Source organism: Typopeltis vanoorti, chromosome 6, assembly GCF_054136105.1.
Source record: "Typopeltis vanoorti isolate ZY-2024b chromosome 6, IOZ_Tvanoo_1.0, whole genome shotgun sequence".
NCBI lineage: Eukaryota > Metazoa > Arthropoda > Arachnida > Uropygi > Thelyphonidae > Typopeltis > Typopeltis vanoorti.
This window is the reverse complement of record NC_143554.1, coordinates 145,637,825-145,656,051: the sequence shown is the minus strand read 5'-3', so window position 1 is coordinate 145,656,051 and position 18,227 is coordinate 145,637,825. Positions and strand designations below refer to the sequence as shown.

General features: G+C 37.0%; 1 protein-coding gene across 1 annotated transcript; it reads right to left on the bottom strand.

The window, feature by feature from the left end:
* Nucleotides 1–3,999: 3,999 nt before the first annotated feature.
* On the bottom strand, nt 4,000–17,348 carry LOC150106024 (BTB/POZ domain-containing protein 6-like). The gene is made up of 5 exons (XM_090393755.1): nt 17,304–17,348; nt 7,307–7,417; nt 5,927–6,088; nt 5,443–5,672; nt 4,000–5,345 (listed from the first exon to the last, which is right to left on the bottom strand). Exons 2-5 carry the CDS (start codon nt 7,397–7,399, stop codon nt 4,283–4,285), a joined length of 1,548 nt encoding a protein of 515 aa, XP_090249881.1. The 5' UTR covers nt 7,400–7,417; nt 17,304–17,348; the 3' UTR covers nt 4,000–4,282.
* Between the last annotated feature and the right edge of the window lie 879 nt (nt 17,349–18,227).

The window sequence follows — 18,227 nt, the reverse complement described above, 5'->3', positions numbered from 1 at the left end:
GGACATCTATACATCAGGAGACAAATCTGGTAATGGAAGAATCGGAATCCTAGTCAACAAACGGATCTAGTCACATCTTATCTATCTCCAAAGTCTCCGAGAAATTAATGTCAATAATTTCAAACTCACACCCAAAAAACAACGATAATCTGTACATATGCACCGACTTGAGATGAAAAATCCAAGAATGCTTTCTACCATCATATCAAAGGCTTTTTCTTCCCAACACACAATCTCCACGTCACATCACAGGTGAGGATTTTAATGTACAAATAAGATCAGGTGTTTCATGAATGAATAAATAAATAAATAAAAAATATATATATAAAGAGGTGCGTCCAAAAAAGATCGGTGAATGGTATTAGAAAACAAACAAAACAGAAGATACAAACAAATTACTTTTATTGTCATTCAAACAATCGCCATCCTTCACAGCACATTTTGGCAACGTTCATAAAGCTTCTGGGAACTGTCAGCAAAGGCATCATTAGGAATCGATCGCAGAACCGCTGTCACACGTTCTTGGATTGCCGCCACGTCTGCAAAACGTGCGCCTTTCATGACGCATGAATTCCGGATCAAACTGGTAACACCAGGTCTCATCTCCTGTGACGATGGTTCACAGAAAGGATGGATCCTGGACACACATGATAATGAAATCTCCAGAGGTTTTCATCCCTTTTGCTTTTTGATCGTCTGTCAGCTTGTGCGGCACAAACCGGGAACAGATCTTCTGTTTACCCAAATCTTCGCGGACGATAGTGCGCACCGTGCCCTTGCTAATGCCCAATTCCTCCGCCAGCAATCGTAGAGTCAGTCGACGATCTCGTGCCAGCATTTGTCGCACTCGCTCGATCAGGTGTGGGGTTCTGCTTGTCGACGGCCGACCCGAATGTGGCTCATCCTCAGTCGTTTCCTTCCCGTCGAGAAAGCGTTTGAACGAGTTGTAAACACATTTTCTCACCGCTTCCGTCCCGTACACTTGCACCAAAATTTCATGCATCTCCGTCGCCGTTTTCCCCAATTTGTAGCAGAACTTGATGTTCACTCGTTGCTCCATTGCACTGTGACCCTACCTCTCACATGACTACGTTCGACTGCCCGCTGTGGGTTTATTCTGATGGTCACGTGTACTCCACGCTAGGTGGCGCTTCTCGACCTCGGAACATTTAAATGGAACAAGATCACAAATTGATCATATTTTAATCAGTGGCAAATGGGTCATATCAGCTCAAAATTGCAAAGCCTACAGTGTGGAACAAAACTCCGATCTTAAAATAGTAAAAGCACATATAAAAAACTTCATCTCAGTGCTTAAAACCTAAAACAAGAATAACAAATAAATATCTTTATAATGACTTATCTCTTCCATACAAACTCAGCATAAAGCAGTAATGCAAAACAAAGTAACGGCTTCGTGTCTGACGAACAATCCCTGAGTTTTGCTCATGTTGTACAGTCCATCCATGTGATAGAAGCAAAACTTTGGTTATTTCCAAGCATTCCTCATCTTATCAAAGAAATGGGCAACACATGCCACTGAAGAATTGGTAAAGAAACGCAGGATACTGAGAGCAATACAGGAATAAGAGGACTCGCAATCTAAATACTCAGTTAAAAGAAGTGAATGACGAAGCAGATATGACCATTCACCATGGCAAGGAAAACCGTGTTCAGTCTATCTGTCATAAACTAGAACTCTATCAAAATGTCCTTAAAACAAGCTATTGAGTAATTTATTATTCAACTTCATTATAGATGCCTTGCCAGAAATAATAATCCAAAAAGAACTTCCTATTTTGGTAGCAATTTTACGACGCAAGAATTGAAACTGCACTAAAAACCCAGAAGAAGGAGAAAGCACCTGGATTGGATGGTATAACAGCAGAAGCTAATATTAAACACAGTGGAAAATAGCTTTGGAAACAACTTCTAATTATCTGTAATACAGCGCTATCTACATTCAACGTTCCATCACAATGGATAGAAGGCCTAATAAAATTAATACCCAAAAGAGGCAATCCTTTTTGGGTATCGGTTTTCGAGCAACAACTCAGAAAATTACAGAGGAATCACAATACTTCCTTCTACACTGAAAATCAATAATGCTACTGAACAGAATGCTTCTAAAACGAATAGAACCACATGTACACATCTTGTACGCAAAACTCAAGTAGATTTCTAGATAAACAGAAGCATTGTTGAACTCATTTACTGGCTTAGAATGATGTTTTAGAAGCGGCAAGAGACAGAAACCTTCCCTTGATCTTAAACATCATAGATTTCTCAAAGCTTTCGATTTAATCAATAGACAAAGGATGTTCAAAATTCTCAGTAATTATGGCGTACCCTTGAAAATAATCAAAATAATAGCAGAAGTGTATCAGAACTATCATGCAAGGGAATGGTAATGGAGAAATGACTGGTTGCTTTACTATTTCCACTGAAGTTCTTCAAGGAGATTCTTTGGCACTAAATATTTTCATTATTATTCTTGGTAATGTATTCAGCCTCACAGGAAATGGGTACGGAATAATTCTCGAAGATTCGACAGCGCAAACCCATATAGGCAGTTCTCTGTCTTGCAGATGATGGCTAGCGGATTCACTAACAATCAGACAACCCAAACCCACTCAGATAATTTATATAAAAATGCAGCACTTATCGAATTGGCAAGCAACAGCAGTAAATCTAAAGTCCTAAAGAACGGAATACAAGGAAATATTAGCTAAATGACCACATTCTTCAATAATTAAACGACTTGCAGTACCTTAATTCCTACATCGATACTCTAACAGATAGCGAAAAGAAAAACACAAAACTGTTCGGTTCCATAAAAGTTTAACTAATGTCTAGAAATCCAATCTCATCTGCCATAAATATCAAAACTCCTCTGTACGAAACTGCCAGTCAAGCCAAATTTACGTATGGTTGCTCAGACATGGAACATCGCTAGTCAACGAGCAGTTAATATCATCAATAGCTTTGGGACAACATGCTTTCGAACAAGACCAGGATAAACATGCCAGGATCACGTTTCTAATATCCATTATTGAAGAAATCCAGCAAAGGATTTCTTCAATAATAGAAATAATAGAAATAATTATTAAAAAATCAACTGAAATGGTTGGAACACTAAGATAGATAGTCACCTTTACCTACGTTCAGTGTTTGCTGTCTACAGACCAACTAATGGACACAGAGGGAGAGGAAGATCAAGGAAATATTTCTGGCATCTCTTAAGCAAACTTCTTTTTGAATACGAGGCTCATTGATGATGCTAAATGAATTCATTCGTAGTAATTCTTGCTTAGCTTTCCTTCCTTTTGTCATGTTATTCTCATTTGTTGACATATGCACCTACCGGCCACTTGAATTACAAACCTTTATGCAGATGTATGTAAATCACTTACGCAGTGTATATGCAAAAATACTTGGCTACATGTCACCACGTGTTCTAAGCAACCATTTACGAATGCAGCTGGCTAATAATCGATCACAATGGGTGAAAAAAAAACAAAGACTCTTTCGGAGTTCGATAAAAGGGCTATTGTGGGTACCCGTCTGGCTGGAGCCACGATTTTGAAAACAAAATATATGCAAAATCTACATATTTGGATCTCCTTGATGAAACGCTGTCAGATTACACTGTAAATCGATTAATTTGTGCAAACTACAGGACATATGGATTATTTTATATACTAAGTGTAATTTTCATCACGAATTGCTGAATACTATATATTGTTTATGTATTTATTTTTCAGGTGACATTTTGCTACAATAGTTTTGCGCATGCCCAAAGAATGACAAAAACGTATATACTTACAGATAGTCATTGTTTCTATTTTACATGACTGAAAAATCCAATAAGAATAAAAGATTTAAATTGCGTACTGTAAAAATGGAAACATATTTTTGTTGTAAGGTAAATTTTTCCTCTTTAGTCATTACGAAAAAAAAATTGTGATATGCATGCAAGAATAAAATCAAAATTGGAAATTTTGAAAATTGATATGCTCATCTGTCTTTACGAACTGCAGCTTCGTCCAACAAATTAGTTAATTTTCATACATATACAGTGTTGGGGCAATGTTTCACCATCAAAGTGGATTATTTAACTTAGGATTAACTTAAATATTAAATAAACACGTTCTGAAAAATACCATAATCGATATTTTATAAGCAAAAATTGTTATTTACAATAAAGAAGCATTTTAACACGACTTATTTACATAAATGTTTAATACGACCATAAAAACGTGTTTATACAACTTACATAAATCTACACTTTGTAGAATATTTCAACTCTCAGGGACTTCACTTTCCAGTTCCCATATAACACAACACTAAATTTACAATCCTTCTCATCATATATTTTCTTATTCATGACTGGAGATCTACAATAACTTTCGAAATCCCTTCCGAACGTTGCCATTATAAAAAATTTGTCACTTTTCCTTGCACGGAAAACTGTTAACTTTTTTTCAGGCCAGAAATATTTCACTGACCTTTCAGTGGTCAATCGTGGTTCCACACAAACTTCATTAAAATAATAGTCGCTGCAGTTTTCGTGAACAATTACCCAGATACCACTAATCAGTAAGGATCCTCTCAGTATTTCTAATGTAAAACAGATCTTATTGCAAGAATTTGACTCGCTGAAGGTTTTCCCATCTCTCAAATTCTCAAGACTTTTCATTGAACAACTCTCTTCATACGAAATTAAATCAAAGCTAAAGATTTCATAAGAACTGTACTGCCTGGGATGGTCCTGATTATCTCCGATTAGTGAAACGGGCTCACATTCAGTGTCTGGTTTGATGGTTTTACACAAATATGGTCCAATTTCTTCAAATGTGAGTATTTCTGTTTCTAAGACATTAACAAGTTCTTCGGAAGACATCAAAGAAAATCTGATATGAGTCAACAGGTCTTCCAGAATACCTCTTATCATCTGCAATTTAAGTCCTTTCTTTTTCAGGTATTTCCTACCCCAGTCATGAATTGCATCAAAGAGCTGATATTCGGACTGGATTGTCAAAGAGTTCCTACTCACTAAGTATTTTACAGTGTCTTTTTCACATTCCAAAAAGTCGGACGATGTAATGATAGCCACCGTATCTCTGTCAATGAGTTCCAAGCATCTGTACATAACGTTAACTAGATCCATGCGTTTGGCAAATTCATGAATTTTGCAGACACATCCGCTTTTGATTGTTGCCTTTTCCAAAAAAACTTCACATTTTTCTTTGAGAGGCAATATTTTATATTTATCTGCAAGGTAGAAGACTTCCATGGCTGCTTCTGCTGATGGTATAGCAAACTGATCTTCTTTGTACAGGTAACTAAAGGAAAAGAAATCGCAAAATGTAGTAATTAAGTCTTGAAACCAAAAATACCAGTAGATTAAAACCAAAATCCAGGTACAATGAAAGGACTCACTTGATCATGATCTCAAAGGCTCTAGTGGTAGCATCGGGAACTAATACCTCCCCGTCTTTATTCAGTAAATCATGAAACATGGTTGAAAACACAGGACTCCCAAGAGCAAGTATGGACTTGTGGACTTCTGCTCTCATTTGTTGGCTCTCCTTACCAACTAAGAATGTCACATCTGGGGCCAGCGGGCCTCTTTTCAAGAAAAACTCCTTCTCTGATTTTTCCTCCGACAGCTGCAAAATTTTATAACACGTATTTAAGCACATATTTATTTGAACATAGTTCATTAATAACAAAAAATTGGAATTTGAGTTTAACACAGTTGAACAGCAAAGTCGAATGAAATTCTAGGGACCTGTTGCTAAGGTTTTAAATTAAACTGAGAGGATTGTCACAGTATTAACAAGAGGATTAATAATCTGATATAAGTGGTAGCGATTCCATTGTATTAAGTCTATTAATACAATAAAAAATTAATTAAACTAACCTGATCATCACGACTGTTTTGTTCATCAACAGTCAAATTCGTTTGCTGAGTAGGGTCCTGCATTGAGCATTTTTTCTCATGAATCTTGCGGTGTTTCCGAATTACGTTTTCTGAACACTTTTTGCATTCCACTTCTCCAAAGTCACACAAATTTTGATGGTGCTAATGAAATAGAAAAGCAAAGTTCTTGTTATATTCTTTGCAATATATCTATCATTACTGTAAGCTGATATGTAACAACGAATAACTAGATTAAAAAACAATTAATTACTTAAATGCTAAACTCTTAAAGCTTGGACATTAACAAATTGTCATCATCATCATGTAATCATTATTAGATATCCCTAAATTGTAATTCTTTCTTTACGTTATGCATGTGCAGAGTATGCATGCCCAGTATAAATTAATTCATGCCGTCCCTCCAAACATCATTGTCTAAAGCTAATAATGGTGACTGATATCAACCTATTCTCATGATGACAGAGCACTGCCGTGTTTGGATTTTCCTGTTGCGTTTGGTTTTACCCAACTACCATTATCAGAAGAGCTACCACCTAGCAAGAATCTGACTGGAATACATTGAAAAGACAAAGAAGGCTATGCATCAAGTGGGGAAAATCCAAACATTATGCTGTTTATGAATTATTTCGATCTCTGTACGTATGTTGAAAGAGAAAAATGGAACATCTTTTTTTTTGAAATGCCCATAACTGGATCAAACTTTGCAAAACCAGAGTTTTGGCTGAGTTACGAAAATGCTGTTGTCCAGTGTGCAAAGTTCTAAAGTCACAACTAAATTTGAACATCCATGCTCTTTATTATATATCATTATTTTTATTACCATTGTGTTTTTAAAACAATAGTAAAATATTATGAAAGATATCAGTCGAAATTTTATTTCGTATTTTATTACTTAAGCAATTTTTCTGCTGAATCTGGTACTGCTTCCAAGGGTAACATTGACTAATTCATGGACTCACGAAATGAAGAAATCGAACTAAATCTATTATTGTTATCAAATGTGCAGAATAAAAAATAGTTCGAAGCTTCGCTCACGGAGAAATTATAAAATGGAACATCAACTGCACAGATAAATGTCAACAAGTTTGTTATTTTATGTCTATGGCAAATGACCGAGTGGTATGATAAGAGTGTTTGTGTGAAAATAAGATAAACGGATAAACATCCTACTAATTTAAATTCATGAATGTAACTATCTAAAAATACATCGAATTGTTGACATTTTTCTCACAGCCTTTCATGTAATATATGAAAACGTGTGTGTTGAGGATTACTAAAAATCACTAAAATTGCTATCATATTACGAAATATATTAAAGGTCTTATTCTGATCATCTTCTAAAAAAAATATTTAACTCACAGAAATATCTGCAGAGTGAAAATCTTTCCCACACCATTTGCATGTTACTCTATTCACAGGACATTTCTTCTGTTTATCCAAATTTTTCGACATCGTTTAGAGCATGTGATCCTACAAAGGAAAACATCATTCCTTACTACTAAATATATCTAATCAAGCCACCAAGAAAGAATTTATTTTAAACTTTATATTTCATATTTATAATATACATATAATAAATAGACTTACTCGATTATTAGAGGAACTCAACTTCATTTAGGCCACAAAATTTGAAACAAACTGGCCAAAGAACACACAAATGTTCACAAAATCTGCAGACAATACATTTTCCCCTATTTTCTTCAGTGTAATTACAACTGATCCGATCAACCAATTATAGGAAAATATTGCAAGGTGCGAGTAAGAGTGTCCTGCACATAGGAGTTGTAAATCCTCGAGGATTTGCAATCTTGATATGTACCGGTAATTTATCATCTATTATTTCTTTTCAAAATAAATAAATAATAATTCGCTATATTTTTTTTTAGAATGGTTACTCTATAGGACTGTAAGAAAACAGTACCGTTGGTTACATTCTTTAACATGCCGTCGATCGAATCTTCAACATTGTCGTTTGAATTGAATCTGAAGTTCTCTATGTTATAGAGTTTATTATATAAAACTTTTATTTGCCAGTATGAACTATAACTATCTGAGGGGGGAGGGGATGAAGTACAAACAAGTTTTGTTGACAGTGCTACCCGTAGTCATATACTGCATTGTCGGGTAAGGTGACAGGGCTGAAGCCTCGAATAGAGAAATATAGATGAGAGGTATCAAACAACGCGAGACCATACCCTCAACTGACTGAGAACATAGTCTCGTATTTATCCTACTCATCCGATTCATGTTCACTACGTTGAAGCTTAGATGATTCATTGCGAATGTGGATCAGACACCACTTTTGAGGTGACTGTTATCACATGAGAACATACCAATTCATTGATTTTATATTTTGAAGAGAAGTAACTGCCCCAAGTCGCTACATCTTCCTCCGATGAGATTGTAAGGTTATTCCTTGTTCATAACCTGACTGTGATGACCACAGTGTTCGCTATTTGCAAGCATTCAAACGAAACAAACTGTAAAGTGTCAAAATCGAAGATATTCAAGTCGTCAAATTCTTCTGATAGAAAAGACAAAATATCTTAATCTTCCTATGGAAGAAGAGTTCTAATACATCAACACCATCATAATAATCATCATCAAACCTGTGCAAAGCTTTAGCTGTTAAAAATTGGGCATATGGCCTATTGTTCTAGATTAAAAAACTAAATTTTCAGAATTGAATGTAAGATGTATTATTATTATTATTATTATTATTATTATTATTATTATTATTATTATTATTATTATTATTCTGCAGCTTCTGCCACTTAAGTGGGGTCACTGTTTGTAATGAGTCTATTCCACACCTTCCTGTCTTGGGCTGTCACCACATCCAAGTTCTTCATCTTCAAGTCCTCTTCTACCATCTCTTCTTTGGCCGCCCACGCTTCTGCCTTCCTTGCACATCCATCTGCATGACCCTTCTTCCCACATATTCGTCCTCCCTCCTCATCACATGATCAAACCATCTCAACCTTGCCTCCTGTATTTTCTCTCCTAAGCTCGTAACTTTCACTGTTCCCCTGACATAGTCATTTCTCAGACGAACCTTTCTGGTCACACCGCACATCCACCTAAGCATTCTCATCTCTGCTACTTCCATCCTGCTGATGTTAGTTTTCCTCAGGGCCACAGTTTCTACAGCATATGTCATAACTGGCCTCACTACTGTCCTATAAATTTTGCCTTTCAGATTGATCGGCACCCTCTTATCGCATAACACTCCGGCCATCTCCCTCCAGTTCCTCCAACCCGCTTGTATCCTGCATCCCACTTCCTTCTCAGCTCCTCCATCTTCTTCCACTGTTGAACCTAAGTATCTAAAGTCTCTCACCTTCCTGATGACATTTCCTTCCAGCTGCAGATCTGTCTCCTGGCCGCCGCTGCCCACTGCGCAACACATATACTCTGTCTTACTTCTGCTCAGTCTCATACCTCTCTCTTCCAGTACTTTTCTCCATCTTTCCAGTTTAGTTTCCGCTTCTTCTCTTGAATCTACACACAACAAGATGTCATCTGCATACAACATTGTCCAAGGCGCATCTTCTCTCACCTCCTCTGTTACCACCTCCATCACAATATTACTCAAAAACGGACTTAATGCTGACCCTTGATGCAAGCCAACTGTTACTTGAAAACTTTCTGTCTGTCCTAAACAGGTCCGAACACTTGTCTTCACATATCTGTACATTTCCCGCACCAACCTGACATATTTCTCAGGCACCTTCTTCTCCCTCAGACACCTCCAGACTTCTTGCCTTGGCACTCTATCGTATGCTTCCTCCAGATCAATAAATACCAGATGTAGCTCCCTTTGTTTCTCTCGATATTTTTCCATCATCTGTCGTAACCCAAAGATTGCATCTGTTGTTGATCTACCAGGCATGAAGCCAAATTGTTTCTTTGCAATCTCCACCTCCTTCCTCAATCTACCATTAAGAACCCTTTCTAGGATCTTCATTGTGTGGGACATCAACTTTATTCCTCTGTAATTTTTACAGTCTTGTGCATCCCCTTTACCTTCGTAGATGGGAACAAGAGTACTCTCCCTCCATTCCTCGGGTATATTTTCCTGTTGGCAAACTTTCAGAAACAGGTCCCACAGCAGGTCAATTCCCTCTTCTCCAGTGCCTTCCATGCGTCCACTGGAATTCTGTCAGGGCCCACCGCTTTTCCATTCCTCATCCTCTTTATGGCCTCCGTCAATTCCATTCTACTGATGTTCTGCACCATCCCTCAGAAGGCTGCCCATCTCCTCTGTGAGTCCTTGCATTTTCCTCATTCAAAAGTCCCTCAAAGTATATTTTCCATCTGTTTCTTATGTCCACATCCCTCCATAATACTCTTCCTTCAGCATCTTTGATCTGCCTCACATGTAAGATCCTTTGCTGCTTTATTTCTACATTTCGCTAGTTGGTAACTTTTTTCTCTGTCCTTCCTTTGTTTCTAATTGATCATACAGATCTTGATATGCCATGGCCTTCGCCTGTGCCACAACTCTCTTGGCTTCTTGCTTTCTCTCTTTGTACACCTCTCTGTCCTCTTCCACTCTTGACTCATCCCACTTCTGCTTTGCCTTCCTCTTAGCTGTCACTGCCACTTGTACATTATTATTCCACCACCAACCCTCCTTCTGCTCTCTAATCTTTCCAGATGTCTCACCAAGCACCTCGATTGCACAGCTCAGGATTACTTTTGAATTATGTTTCCACCAATCTTGTACACTTTCCAGTCCATTCGAAATCCTCTCTAACACCATCTCTCTAAAACGATTCCGCACACTCTGCTCTTTTAAGCGAAACCATTTAATTGTCTTCATCCCATGGCATCCAGAAGTTCTTATCTTCGATCTTATTTTAAAGTCTGAGCACAGCAGTCGGTGTTGTTGTGCTACTTGATCTGTTGGAATTACTTTACAATTTGTCACAACCTTAAGATGTTTTCTTCTAGTCAAAATGTAGTCAATTTGTGAGCTGTTGTTACCACTCCTAAATGTTATTAAATGTTCTTCCCTCTTGTAGAAAAACTAGTTCACAATTGCCAGATCAAACGCTACTGCAAAGTCCACAACCCTCTCTCCTTCCTGGTTCATCATTCCCATTCCGTGGCCACCATGCACCCTTTCACAGTCTCTATTCTGTCTTCCTATGTGCCCGTTCAAGTCTCCTCCGACAATAACCATCTCATTTCTTCATCTAACACGTTCCAGAATTCATCTTTTTTCTCTGTTGTACAACCAACTTGCGGGGCATATACACATAATACGACCACCTGCTCTTCTCCAAGACCCAATTTCATTCGCATGATCCTGTCGTTCCTTCTACCCACGTCCAGTACTTCACCCTTCATTCTGCCACACACCACAATTCTTACACCATTTCTTCCCTCGTTATTCGTTCCAGAGTAGAGCAATTTATATCCATCTCCCAGTTCCTTTGCCTTTCCCCTTTGTCTCCTGCACACATAAAATGTCCAACTTCCTCTTCCTCATCATGTCTGCCACCTCTCTTCCACTTCCAGTCATGCTTCCAACATTCAGTGTTCCCACTCGCAACATCCTCTCCACCTGCTGGGCTCGCTTCTTTAACCACACCCGCCCTTGATGCGGTAGCCCTCGTCCACTTCTCGCAGCTGTAGGGCGATGTGGCTGTGCGTCGCTTAAGGGGTACGCCCTAGCCCTTATATCATTTTCTCTTTGACTCATAATCATAGTTTGAGTTGGCATTGAAGTTTTCCGACCGGATGCCCTTCCTGACATCAACCCTCGCATTTATCCGGGCTTGGGACCGGCACCTATTGAGGCTAGCTTGCCTCCTTCAGTGGCTGCATAAGACGAAATGACTTAGCAAGATAGGAAAGACTCACCCCTAGCCCTCGAATACGCTAATAGAATCAGGGGGAAGGAGAAAGGAGAGGAGAAAGAAGCAAAGAAAGAAGAGGAGAGACTAGTCTACAGAATAATATAACAGATATATATTACATGAAGTAAGGCATGGTCCAGCATCGGGCACCTCGGGTTTGCCATGCCCGTACTCACTAAAGTGAGCCATTGAGATGAAAAACAATGAACTACAATAAAATTAAAAATGCCAAGAAATTACTTTCTCGTTTAATACACTGACTGCTACTCATTTATGACAGAATGCTTCCATGCCATTCAGAATTGACTTTGCTGGTATGCCTATATATCCACACAATTCAACTGCCCAGGCCAGACTAACTTATGTAGCATAGAAACATGCATTACGGCACTTAGAAGTGGCAGTGGCATATAAGCAAATACCAGTTTGATGCTTTAAATTGTCAATGGTACAATAATGTAAATAATGATTCAAAATTTCATGTGTTTAATCTAGAAATGACCTTTTCATGTGGAGTCACATAATTTGGTTTGAAGAAGACTTTTTTTTTGTAAACTAATTGGATTATAAATCCTGCATTATAAATATTTGGAAAAGGTCCTGATACATCTTTTTCTTCTCCTTCCACAACAGAAGCAAAATGATGCAAAAGTATAAAGTCCCTATCCTTCTGAAGAGAGAATTATAACTGCGATGTTTTATTCGAAGAGAGTTCAATTAATAGCTCGTTTACTAGCAGTGTAGAAAAGAAATCCGGGTCCCCATGCAAGTAGAGTAGAATGGAGACCTTCGCCAGTTGCATATCGGAAATCCCCCTCCCACCCTCCAGATATAAGTTTGATGATTTTTTTTAAATATTATTAAGTAGTTAGAAAAACATTAACATAGCAACACAATTTCGGTATTATATACAAATATCGAAATTTTTCACTGTTAAATATATCATATCATATAAGGATTGTCATTTTGCCTCTTTACAAGGCCTTGATAAACTCTCACTTGTCATTATTATTATTATTATTATTATTATTATTATTATTATTATTATTATTATTATTATTATTATTAGATACAGGATAGTGGGTGCTGTGTAGGCATACGTTGCATGGTTGTATCGCTGGTCCAGTTTTTATACTTTAATGTGGTTCAAACTCCTGTTGTTAATTTAAAAGTGTCACAAAGTGACTCTTCTTGTCACGCTGAAGGCAGTGATATATAGTTCATCGAAATCGGCCAAGTTAATCCCAAATTTTGAGTGTGCTGAGGGTTGAGCAGAGTTCACCGTGGTCATTAGCGAGCATAGAACAAAGGACGTTGCCATCTTTTTACAGTTGTCCAAGGGAAGAAAGGTGAGCCACGAAGTGCAACAAGTGCCTGAAGGAATTATCGTCCGATGGAAGTCATATAACCTGCAGGAAATGCCTTAGGAATCCTCACTTTACATGTTACCTCAGAAACAACATGGCAATGCAAATCCAATGCCAAGCGAGAGAAATAGAAATGTCTATACTGCAGAGAGAACAAAGAAACGCCGCCACCCACGATGCAACTGATTACGTCGGAGGCAGAATCGGACGATGAACTGAACAGACAAAAAAATATCGGTGAGTCTTATAATTTGAGTTCCATAAATTCATTACTAGAAAAAGGTATAGAAAATATAAAAGCCAGCTTGGTAGATCTTGTCCAAGAACTATTTGATAAGCAGAATAAACAAATAACAAAAAAAATTAGCGAATATGAAGAGTTTGTTAAATTTAATAATTCAAAAGTCGAAGAAGTCTTACAACCAGCATTAAAGTACTAATTGATTATCAATTTGTGCTGACAGGCAGCACAAATTGATAAAATAATACACATCGGAACTTCGTCAGGAATTTAATTCGCTGAAACTACACTACGAAGTTTTAAACAAACAACAACATAAAGAAGACCTTGTCATAAACGGTCTTCCAGAAACTGAATCCACAGAAAAATCTCAGAGACGTAGTTTTAAAGTTATGCCATGCAATTGACATCCTCCTACAGCATAATGATATTCAGACCATAAATCGGATTCCCAGGAAGAACAAAAAACAAGGCTTGTCACGACCCGCACCAGTCATAGTTCGTCTGACAAGCAAGACTACAAGAGACAATCTCATAAAAGCCAGCAGACTGGAAAAAACCAGTAGTCAAGGATTTAAATGCATTGCAAGACAATATGCAAATCTTTCTATCTGAGTATTTAACACCTTTCAATCAGAATCTTTTGAACCAAGCAAGAAAAGAAAAAACAGAAAAAAAGTATCAATTTTTATGGATCAAAGACGGCAAAACATTCTTGAGAAAGTCACAGACTTCAAAGTCTATACAAATAAAAAGCTCGGAAAATATAGATAGGTTGCCAGAGTGAAACAAAAGACTACAACTTAGTTCAATAAGAAGATCTCAACACAAGAAAAATGAATGCGAACCATCAGATAGATGTAATTACAGAAGAATACATTAGTAATTGTACTATCGAATCCCTTGATGCATGGAAACAACACACAGTACAAGCGAGAGGGCTCTCAATCTTGCATATTAACATCAGAAGCATCCGAAAACATTGGTTATTGTTACAGGCTTATCTGAGGAATTACCCTGATATTATTGATATATTGATTCTAACAGAAGTATCCATAACTAATGACGATGCGACTGCTTTCCGAATTACAGGCTTCCAACAATATAGATCATGCCACCAAACAAAAAGAGGGGGTGGAATACTAATATTTATCAAACAAAAATTAATAGCAAAAGAAACGGCCTATCAGTTTGAGCATGCTGAAACCCTTTGCCTCGAAATCACTAATACCACCAATAGACAGCATCCCATAATACCGAATACTATTTACAGGCCACCAAACCTAAACATGATAACATTCTCGCACGAACTCAATTGCTGGCTTTCACGCCAAGAATTATGCTCAACCGAATACCTAATGATAATTGGCGACATAAACATTAATATTGCAAACGAAAACAAGAACAACACTGTACAATACCCAGACACGTTATCCATGTATAATCTAATACCAACAATAACATTATATACTAGAGAAGAAATATTCGGAAATACTCTAAACCTGCACACGAAGACAATATTCATGCAATGTCCCACAGAACAAAAGCGACAGAAAACAATAATAGATGAAGAAATAGTCAACCACGAAATAAGAAAAAACCGACTGGGAACACCTGGCATCAGATTCAGCAGATTTATACAGCAACATTAAACTCACACTGGAAGAAATATATAAGAAAGCTACAAATAAAGTCAGAATTCGTTTAAAACCAACACAAAATCCTTGGATAACACAAAACTTAATCCTAGAAATACACAGAAAGGACGCTTTATGGAAAGAATTAAAACGATATCCAAAGAACACAGCTTTAAAAACTGAATATAAGATAACAAGGAATCTCATTACAATGCAATTCAGAAATGCAAAAAGATATGCTACTACAGAGACAAACTAACCTCTGCACAAAACAACATGAAACAAACCTGGTATCTGATCAATGAGATGCTAGATTGCGTTTCAAACACACGGCCTCCGAAACCATAAAACACAGCTTCATGAAAGACGCAAAACCTATCCAACAACTAGCAAATGGCTTTAACCAATGCTTTGCAGACTCCATCCAAGAACTGCACAGAAATATTCCCGAATCACAAAACGTGACCCTCCACTTGGACCACAATCAAAACAGACATTATGGTTCCCAACCATAAAAGAAGCAGAACTTCTCTCTGCAGTACATAAAATCAAACAAAACAAAGGCCCAGGAATTGATGGTATAAGACCTAATTAGATATAAAGCAACATGCAACTAGTTTAAGTCCTATCCTACTAAAATTAATAAATAAAATATTTAAAACAGGACAGATACCAAGTATGCTAAAGACCGCCATAATGACACCCATATACAAACATGGAAAAAGAAATATAATCAGCAATTACAGACCTATAGCAACATTACCAATTATCAATCGAATTATGGAGCGCATCATACTGAAGAAACTCACAGCATACACAGAGACCTTTCATATTATCCCCAAAATACAATATGGTTTTCAGAAAAATAAGGGAGCAACATCTCTCTTGGAAGACTTTGCAGACGTAATTAATACCGCCTTAGACAAAAACAAAATTGCCATGGTAGTCTTTATTGATCTAACTAAAGCATTCGATACACTTACACATGAAACCTTGTTAGAAAAGATGAGGCATGTTGGAATAGACGGGTCTCTTCACAGGTGGTTTATAAACTACTTTCAAAATAGAAAGTACATCACACGTATCGGATCCAACCGAAGTAGAGTGCTATTAGTAACCTGTGGAGTGCCACAGGGAGCTGTACTCTCCCCAACTCTATTCAACATTTACATGCACGATATTAATCAGTTACCACTCAAAGGTAAGATATTCCAATACGCAGACGATACAGCAATAATATCCATCCATAATAACGCAAGCATAGCCAAAACAAATATGCAACATGATATAAATCTGATCATAGACTGGCTCACGAAAAACTCCATACACCTAAACTCAGAAAAGACAAAATTAATGATATTCAGAAATCCACTGACTCGACCAGTTGATAACAAATATATAACCATCCAACATCCACATATTCAAGTCACCTTAATTTGCGTATTTTGAAATAAAAATATATAGTTGGAAAAGAAAAAAAAAACTCTTAAAACATTTCACTCTGAGAAGATGGAGTCTTTCTTTAATAACCAGCATGGCCGAATGGTTTGGTATTCTTTCGCAACGAACGGGCTGCGGGTTCGAATGCTACACAGACATGGATGTTTTGTGAATGTCTTTGGGTGACAGATGAATTGCCCTGTATGACGCCATCGCCCGCATTATTGGACGCATAAATTGTATTGAAAAAAGTACTTTCTAGAACACGGTTTCTGGATTATGGTAAACAAATAGTCAACAATATTTTAAAAAATAAACCTCAGCTCAGCTACGATTCGATTATGCTGTAGGTTTACAATCTTTCGCGAGGTGCAAGTCCGATAAAAAAAAATTAAAACTCGAATAAATACAATAATTATTGTGTCTCTAATATAAAGAATTTATGTTTTTATTATAATCAACAACATCACTTGGGAAGACAGCTTTAATATAATTTAACTAAAGTTTACACGGTAATTTTACCTAAGATTATATCCAAGCCACGCCTCTTCTCTCAATACCAAACCGAAACAAACGTTCAGTGTAGGCGCCACCGTGTATACGCTACTGCAACTTGACAAATTCTGACGTTAATAAAATCACAACATTCAATCCTACCTTTTAATTTTGTACAGTTTTGAAGTACAACAAAATTTTCAAACTAAAATAAATCAAAACAAAAACCGCAGAAAGAATAATTTCTGCTAAATAATAGAATAAGCATTTTATATCAGAATAGAGAGAAAAAAAAACAGGGTTACTTACAAGAACTGAATTGTTTAATCCGTGTCTTACCAAGTTCGCCGACAGAAAAATTTCAACTGTATTAATCAGAAGAACCTTTCCACTGCTGATATGGTTTATCGATTTAGTTGAGAGACAAACAGAGATAATTCGTTTATCTGCGCATTACTGAAAAAAATTCTGACTATTTATTAAAGCAAAGTTGCATACGTTTGGCATAATATACGCAACAACTCAGATTTTGTTTCTATAAAACGATTTAAAAAATCTAATAATAATTATTTGGCGAATGCAGTTGCTTAACAATGATTATTAAACATAAAACATTAATGAAATCAATCTTGGACACTAGAGGGCAGCAGTATTCATTTCGGACTCTTATATTTGCCATATTTATTATTATTATTATTATTATTATTATTATTATTATTATTATTATTTGTTGTTGTTGTTGTTGTTGTTGTTGTTGTTGTTGTTGTTGCTGCACGTGCACCTCCAAAGTATCCACACAATATGCATCATACCTCTTAGTGACCTCATTAACAGACGAAGCACTCACAAGTGACCCTGACAACCCATTCCATTCATTCAACAATTTCCAAGCGAAAAGTCTAGTCCTCGCCCCTTGCTAACTATACTCTTACCCAACTTCCAGGGATAATTGTTCTGGCCCCTCTAGCCAAGTGCTGAAACATTTCCCCTGCATCAATCCTATAAAATCCTTTAAGCAACTTAAATGTTTCTGTCATATCCGTTCTTTTTCTCCTATCAGTCAACTTCTGCAAACTTATTTATGGATAGATCTTCTGATCTTATAAACAGATCCGACACTCTTGTACCCCGACTCCCCTCTGTCACAATCTGCTTTAAATAATTATCTGTCAGTAAGTGAATAAAGATCTTTCGTCTTTCCAATATCCGAAGTTGAAGTCTCCCACTCGATTC

What these genes read in the sequence shown, in the direction of transcription:
- LOC150106024 (XM_090393755.1), bottom strand. Translation starts at nt 7,399, where the DNA reads ATGTCGAAAAATTTGGATAAACAGAAGAAATGTCCTGTGAATAGAGTA. An exon ending in TTCACTCTGCAGATATTTCT is followed by an intron (nt 6,089 to 7,306) that starts GTGAGTTAAATA and finishes CTATTTCATTAG; the next exon opens with CACCATCAAAATTTGTGTGA. An exon ending in AAAACAGTCGTGATGATCAG is followed by an intron (nt 5,673 to 5,926) that starts GTTAGTTTAATT and finishes AAAATTTTGCAG; the next exon opens with CTGTCGGAGGAAAAATCAGA.